Genomic DNA, 8,183 nt, shown 5'->3' with positions numbered 1-8,183 from the left:
TTTTTATTGCTTTAAAGTTTTTGAATAAACATTTTAATTGATGTATAATCAGATTACATTTTGAAGTAACTGAATTTACAGTAATTTAACTTACAGATTTTTAAGATCATAGTCAATGCGTCGGCAAGGCAGGATATTTCTTAATTTACTGATAAAAGGGGGCCTTGAACCAATAAGCATATTGTTATCTATTGTGTAGTGTAAAAGATATAAAATAATGAGTGTGTATTAAGTGCCAAGATTTTCTCTACACTCAGTGGTGTTCCAGTTCAATTCAACAAATATTTAATTATTGCTTGTGTTTTCCAAGGACCGGTGTTGGGTACTGAGGAGGAAGCAAAGATGAATAGCACCAGCCAGAGGGAGACAAGACATTAATCCAGTGACTAGGCTACAAAGCAGAACGAAGAATCATAAAGTAGAAAAGGTAAAACACAGTGAGGACCTGGTGGAGCCTAAAATAATTACTTTTCCTTCCTCCCTCCCTCCTTTCACATGTGCCAGGTCGCTTATCTGACAGAGAATCTGCAATCCTGTAAAATCTCCCCTGTTCATCCTTTCCTCACATTTTTATGAGCTCCCCTGCCACCAACACTGCATTTGGAATGGTATCTATTGTGTGGGTGGTAAAACGATGGACAGCTATTTTTGTTCTAATTATGAGAACGGGTTTTATTGGGCGCGGGTTGGAGGGGGCGGGTAGGGGAGAAGGAAGGAAGCAGATCTGAGACTGAGCAGCTCAGCAAGGATGCTCCGAGGAGGCGTTACTAAGGTTACTAGAAAGCGGACAGCAGGTGATATTTAGGCAGGATTTTTTCTAAAACAAAACACATTTTCAAATGAGGCGTGTGGATTTAGAGCGGTGCCACACAGTATTAGATTTGGCCCTAGTGAGAGCAGTGCCACACAGTATTCTCAAGAGGGGAAGGGAAAGAGGCACAAAAAAAAAAAAAACAAAAACAAAACACAGCCCTGAGGGCTGCGACTTCGAGACCGCAGGGAGCCTCTGCCTCCCCTTCCGGCCCTGTTCTCCCGCCGCCTTTGTTTCCCGGGAATCTTCTGGCTGTAGCACAAGTTCGGCTAACTCCCGGGGACGGTGACATTTAGGTGTGACACGCGTCCAAGCCGGGCCGGAAGCACCGCCCAGTCGGGACCCGTAGGGAGAGGCGGGGAGCGGGTGGCGGCGGCGGCGGCGGCGGTGGCGGAGCTGCGCGGCCGAGCCGGACGAGGGTAGCCCTGCAGCAGCTCTTTCAGGCCGTGGGTCGTCGCTGCAGCCGCCTAGAAAGCAGAAAACGACGACTCTGCGGGCGAACTCGGCAGAGCTGGGAGGCGGGGAAGGATTGTGTGAGAAGGGCCGTGAGTGCATTGGGCGTTGGGAAAAAGGACCTCGAACTTGCACCTGCCATGCAAAAGTTGATGATCTTTTTTTTCTTTTCTTTTGATAGATTCTGGAGATACCCGTCGTCACCTTTCTCGAATTTCTCTCGGCCCTTGTCAGTTTATTCGTTGCCTGAAGTGAGTGAGGAGAGCATTTTAGTGCAACCGCTGAGTTGAGATGGGCATGGGATGAATAAAGCGGCCAGAGAAAAAAAGAAATGGGAGAGGGGACCGGGTAGGAGGTGGTGTCCTGGGATGTGGGAACTAGATGATGATGGTACCAGTAGTTAGCATGTACCGGGTTTTACTGTACCAGACACTGTTCTAGAACCCTTTGAATGTGGTCATTCAATCTCCAGTCCCGTGAAGCCGGTCCTCTTCACTAACCTCACTGAGAGATGGGGACCCTGAGGCCCACAGGGTGTAGAACCTGCTCAAAGGAAGACAAATGAGACGTGCAGAGCCAGGATTTGAATGCTGATCCCAGAACATACCTCTAAGCAGCACCCAGTGGTTGTTCCCTATAAAGATGTGAAGAAAGTGAGGACTTAAGGAGTGAGGAGCTGGTATGGCTTGAACAGATGTGACAGGTGGAGCAAGGAACTGACCTAGAGAGAGTGTCATCCAGGAGAAGACAGATGTGAGGGTAGAGCTGGAACTGGTGCCTTATAACCTTCTCCAGTCCTGGCTCGGGCCTTCCTCCCTAGGATTGTGTGGGTCGGAAGAGAGGTATTCAGCCACACACCTCCACCGGAAAGTGGAAATATAGAAGAGAGTCAAACCTCGGTTCTGAAACGTCTTCCGTCTCGAACAGTTAGGTTCTCAACCAGGTTGTTCATGCAGAATTCTCTGTTGTCGAACAAAACGTTGGTTCTCAATCATGCTAATACCTGTATGATCAGTCACTGTCTCAGGCAGCAAAGGAGAGAATGTGCCAATGTGAGTCAGTTTACTGCCAGACCTCATGTTAACATCTCAGGAAATTGTGCTGTGAATATTTTCGTGTATTTTTTTTTGGGGGGGGAAGGGGGGCTTTTGGGAGTCTGGAATGGATTAATTCAATTTACATTATTTCTAATGGGAAAAAATGATTCGGGTTTCGAACAGCCTTCCAGAACGAAGTACGCTCCAGAACCAGGCTCTACTGTAATAGATAATAGGATTTCAGGATTATGTGATACAGCCACCTTATTTAGCAGATGAAGCCCAAAGAGATGAAGTAATCTATTCAAGGTACCCAGGATTAGAAACATATTTTGTCTTAGGTCCAGTGCAATGAAATTTAGAGTTCTTTCCTCTTTTTTTTTTTTTTTCTTAAATCATCACCTGAGGATATGTGTTTTTGTTGTTCTTTTTAGAGAGAAAGGAAGGGAGAAAGAGAGAAACATTGATCGGTTGCCTCCCGTATGCACACTGACTGGGGATTGAATCCCCAACCTGGGTATGTGCCTGCAGGAATCGAACCTGCAACCCTTCAGTGCACAGGATGATTCCCCAACCAACTGAGCCATACATAAGGCAAACTGGTTGATGTTTCTCTCTCACATAACATTTATCTCAAATTAATAAACATGTCCTCAAGTGAGGATTAAGGAAAGGAAGGAAAAAAATAATGTACTGTTCACAAATGCAGTAAGTCTAATGGAATATAATAAAACATTAGCATATTCCAGAGATGTAATTTGGAGTAGTAAATCATGGGCTTAAGAGTCTAGACAGGGGTCCTCAAAACTTTTTAAACAGGGGGCCAGTTCACTGTCCCTCAGACCGTTGGAGGGCCGGACTATAGTTTAAAAAAAAACTATGAACAAATTCCTATGCACACTGCACATATCTTATTTTGAAGTAAAAAACAAAACGGCAAAAACACCCACATGTGGCCCGCGGGCCGTAGTTTGAGGACGCCTGGTCTAGTAGGTCAGCTTAGCCACCTATTTGCTCTGTATAATTGATACACTTTACGTCACTTGTCCTTGATTTTTTTATCTCTAAAATGGAGATATTAGTTCCTCACTTGCAATTAGAAGCAGTGTTTGTAAGTACCTAGCATAATGTTTGGAACAAAGTTGATGATAAATACACAGCAACTGTTATTACTCCAAGTTAAATGAAAGTGAAGCATTGCTGAATCTTATATGCAATCACATGGCAGCTTCTAGACCTGATATTCACTGAAAGGGTCAAGGACTAGCCTCTCATTGGCCTAATGGTAAAAAATGTTTATTCATTTTCTGAAGGGTAAGTCTGTTATTTCAAAGTGAATGAAAGTTTTAGATGTGCGGATAGCCCAGGGACATTGATATATCCACCACAATCCTTTAAACTGTATTGGCTTTTAAAGACAACATGTTTTTTTTAAAGATAGTTTATTTTTGAACTATTCTGTTTCGTGAATAGTGAGCAACTTAAGTTCTAAGTAACTGACTTTATACTTTACAGATGCATGGTCATGGAGGCTATGACTCTGATTTTAGTGATGATGAACACTGTGGAGAATCTAGCAAAAGGAAAAAAAGGTAATTTTTTTATTGAGCTGTGCTTTGGATCCTTTCTAGACTGAGATGAAACGTAAAGAAATAATATTGAAAGTTTTTGGATTGTGTGTGTATGCGAAGACAATGATGTTCTACTGAATTAATTTTTATTTAAAGATTTGAGAACAGTTATGTGAAAAATAAGAAAATGTTTATGCCGTGAAGGGATTTATGGAAGTGCAAGGGGAAGAAGGACTTTTTATTTGCAGATGTCATAGCTAAGAAGGGGCGTGGTTGGTGGTCCCTTTGCTAGTGCTTTACTTCAGAATAACTGCTGGCTCCCAACTGCTCGCCTGCCTGCCTTCCTGATTGCCCCTAACTGCTTCTGCCTGCCAACCTGATCATCCCCTAACCACTCCCCTGCCAGCCTGATTGATGCCTAACTGCACCCCTGCCAGCCTGGTCACCCCTAACTGCCCTCCCCTGCAGGCTTGATCGCCCCCAACTGCCCTCCCTTGCAGGCCTGGTCCCTCCCAACTACCCTCCCCTGCTCGCCTGATCGCCCACAACTGTCCTCCCTTGCAGGCCTGGTCCCTCCCAGCTGCCCTCCCCTGCTGGCCTGATCGCCCACAACTGCCCTCCCTTGCAGGCCTGGTCCCTCCCAACTGTCCTCCCCTGCTGGCCATCTTGTGGTGGCCATCTTGTGTCCATATGGGGGCAGCCATCTTTGACCACATGGGGCAGCCATCTAGTGTGTTGGAGTGATGGTCAATTTGCATATTACTCTTTTATTAGATAGGATTACATTTTATGGTGCTTTCCATTTCATTCAAAAATATTACTTTGTAAGAATAGAATTTGAGCAAATCTAGTTAGTCTCCTCTGCTCTAGGGTTACATATTTCTGTCTAACTAGGGCTAACCATTATAGTCTATATTACCTATAACCAGTCCTTCTTTTCATATAACCTGTTCCCAAAAACTTCGATATCTCTACTTCACAAACCGGGAAATTGCGGCACAAAAAACTTAAATAACTTAATTTTATTTAAGGTTAAGATAGTGAATGACAGAGCCAGAATTTGAACCCAGGAACCTTGGGGGTCAGACACCGGGACTCATACACTTGTTAGTTTTATCTCCATTTTATAGGTATAAAAGAAAGTTAAGATATTAATTAAGACATGTAAGGAAACGTAAAATGTATCATTAAAGATCAGTCTTTAAATCTTTTTTAAGTTAAGACTTAAATTCTTTAAAACATGTTCCAATTGTGGAAATATAAAGAAATAAGAAACCCTTTGAGAAAAACTAACTCTTAATAATTTTTCTTCTCAATAAACCAGGACCACTGAAGATGATTTACTGCTCCAAAAGCCATTTCAGAAAGAAAAACATGGAAAGGTGGTACATAAACAGGTTGCAGAAGAATTGCTGGATAGGTATAGTATTTCAACATAAATCACTTTTTTTTTATTTAAGATGTTTTTGTAAGCTTAAGGTCTTGAAGATTTGAAAATATTAATTAGAATATAGACATTGGAATTTGCTTAAAATAAAATTTGTCTTAACAGGGAAGAAGCAAGAAATAGAAGGTTTCATCTCATAGCTATGGATGCTGTATCCTTTTTATATTTTTAGGTTTTTAGAACAAATAGAATATTTTAAAATGTTTTTTATTTTGTAAAAATCTTATAAAGCCAAATTAATACTTTACTCTTAAAGTGTTTATTGAATTTTGGCATCTCTACTTTTGAGTACAGTTCTTTTTTCTTTTTTTTTTAATAATACTGTATATAAAAAAGATTGAGGGACAAAAATAATAAAACATATTCCCAATGTTCCAAAAACAGGCTTACAAAGTTAATGAACTTGCAAATATTTTTTCTAACCTGTTTTGCCATGCTCTCAACATTTCTCATTTTAATACTATGCTTGCCTTCTGTCTCATTTTAACTCATTCTCTTCCTACCCGCTTCTTGGGTAGTTAAGGTCTTCTTAAAATAGTATTGAAACGTAGATCTTGTCTGTAGACTGTTCTCAGGTCTGCTGTGGCTTCAACTCTCAGGCATGAGTTGGGCCTCTCTTTAAGCTATACCTTGCTTCCCTGTTATGCCACGTCTCAGCTCAACTTTTTGGTAAGACTGTGGCTAATTACAGTAACTACTGCCACTGGACTTCCATATTACCAAATATTGGAAAGTGAAAGAGAGGCTAAGCAAGATCTGAAGTATTTCTAGGTGTGTTACTATGGTCAGAATTGGGAGAAGGAGACGATGTCAATTACCGTATTTTCCGGCGTATAAGACGACTTTTTAACCCAGGAAAATCTTCTCAAAAGTAGGGGGGGTCCTCTTATATGCCGGGTGTCGTCTTATAGGGCGGGTGCTGAAACTTCCGAGCCGGACTGGAGAATCTACGGTCGCCGCATACAGAACGGGGAGCTCAAAAAACGGCAGCACTCCATTCATTTCAGTGGAGCCGGACGGAGACCGCAAGTGTCTCCTGTCAGCTCCTTTTTGTGCCGCATAAGGTCTCCGACTGGCTCCATTGAAATGAATGGAGTGCGGCCGGGTGCTTGACGCATATGGCGGGGATGCGACCATGGCCGTTTTTGAGCTCCCTCCCACCCTATGCGGTGACTATGAAAGCAGCAAGGGCGGCGCTGTACAAGTACGGTAGAAGAAAATCCACTCACCAGGATTCGTGGAAAGAAGTGACTTAACATGGTCCTGATGACAAGGTGAGGGGGCGCCTCACCAAGAAGGTGTAAGTGAAGGGCGGAGCAAGCTGCAGGCTCTGGACGCTCGGGGTATGGAAAAAAGAGGTAGAGCTGTGCCCAGAAAAACACGCCTCTTTCACCCGTCTGGCCCGCCCTTGTATCCTATTACCGTACCTCCTTCTCTGCCTCTCAGATCTCGCTCCTGAGGACTGCAGTGAAGCGGCATTGCTAACTCGCCAGGGACTTGCCTGGCACTTGCTCTCTCTCTATTGTTTGTGATCTTCCTTCTATCATCATCAGTTCCAGTTTGGTTGACAGCTTAGAAAACAAACAGCATGGCAGCTCCCATGGTTTTATTGTCTTATCCTTCCTTTCAGCTTTAGAGTGAATTAGGAAAAGTTTAATCCACTTGCACTGTTTTATGTTTACATGTTTGATGACAAACAGCCTTATGTTTATAAGTGACAGTTTTCCTGCTAAGTACCTGCATGTCATAAGCATTTGAATTAAAATGACCATATTGAAATCAAATCTGATGTTTTTTTAATTCTTATTTGGTGTGCGTTGGAAGAGGGGTAGTCTTATACGGCGAGTATATCCCAAACTCTGTATTTTAACTGGAAAAGTTGTGGGTCATCTTATACACCCAGTCGTCTTATACGCCAGAAAATACGGTAGATACATTCCCTCCCATCTGTAGCAATCTGTTTCACTTTGTTGTCATTTCTGATACTTTAAGTCATAGAAGTTTTCTTTTCAACAATTTATTCCTCTTATCTCCTAACACAATTGCCAATTGCTTATATCTGCATTTCAACGTCTACTTTGCCTTCTTTGGCACTATTCATTTAGGGGTGTTGGGCATCTATGTAAAGCCTGGTGAGGGTGAAAGGTCCCCTTTTCTGGCATGGGTAGAGGTGGAACATAGTTTTTTTTCTGGAGTCTTTGGCTGGATTAGAGTAGTTATTGTCTAAAAGTTATCTAGTTTGTTAGACTGCCACTCTTTTGGTTATTCAATTAGAGAAGGTTTTAGGGCCTTTTTAAAAAATCTGTGCTAGTTGGTATTTCCATCTTTCTTCACTTCCAAATCTAGGATTTAAAATGCAAAAAAGTTAATTCATTACCATGTTATACCATGGGTCCTGAGATCTCTAGCTTCTCTCCATCTTTCAGAGCCTTCCTGTTTTGTTTTTAAAGAAATTTTTACTGATTTTTAGAGAGAGAAGAGGGGAGAGAAAAAAACATCTGCAAGAGAGCGAAACATCGATTGGCTGCCTCCTGCATACCCATTTATGGGGGATTGAGCCCACAACCCAGGCATGTGGCTAACCAGGAATTGAACTAGCAACCTTTCAGTGCATGGAATGATACCCAACCAACTGAGCCACACTGGCCAGGGCTTTGTGTGTGTATGTGTGTCTTTTAAGTATATAATTTCCAAGGGATTTAGCTGTTGGTGGAAGGAATAGGGAGAAGTATATCTTTGTATACTCCATCTTTCTGGAAGAAAAGCCCCACCTACCACCTGTTTTGGAAATAGATTTTTAGAACCACAGCTATGCTCATTCATTTAGATGTTATCTGTACCTGCTTTCATACTAAAATGGCAGA

General features: G+C 42.3%; 1 protein-coding gene across 5 annotated transcripts in view; it reads left to right on the top strand.

Moving 5' to 3' along the window:
- Positions 1 to 409: 409 nt before the first annotated feature.
- LOC103300037 (protein FRA10AC1) overlaps positions 410 to 8,183 on the top strand; it is a 33,928-nt gene continuing 26,154 nt past the window's right edge. The window contains exons 1-5 of one of the 5 annotated variants that reach the window (XM_054728813.1): positions 410 to 427; positions 1,446 to 1,515; positions 3,817 to 3,893; positions 5,197 to 5,292; positions 5,425 to 5,470. In XM_054728813.1, coding sequence (XP_054584788.1) covers positions 3,817 to 3,893; positions 5,197 to 5,292; positions 5,425 to 5,470 — 219 coding nt within the window. In that variant the 5' untranslated portion in view covers positions 410 to 427; positions 1,446 to 1,515. Of the gene's footprint in view, positions 428 to 1,170; positions 1,357 to 1,445; positions 1,516 to 1,544; positions 1,613 to 2,514; positions 2,611 to 3,816; positions 3,894 to 5,196; positions 5,293 to 5,424; positions 5,471 to 8,183 lie in introns of those variants that run through there. The other 4 variants (XM_028133177.2, XM_028133178.2, XM_054728815.1 and 1 more) reach the window with 4 other exon arrangements.

The sequence above is a fragment of the Eptesicus fuscus genome, chromosome 17 (genome assembly GCF_027574615.1).
Source record: "Eptesicus fuscus isolate TK198812 chromosome 17, DD_ASM_mEF_20220401, whole genome shotgun sequence".
In the NCBI taxonomy this organism is placed as follows: Eukaryota; Metazoa; Chordata; class Mammalia; order Chiroptera; family Vespertilionidae; genus Eptesicus; species Eptesicus fuscus.
Note: the sequence above shows the minus strand (reverse complement) of the source record. Positions and strands in the feature narration are given on the sequence as shown.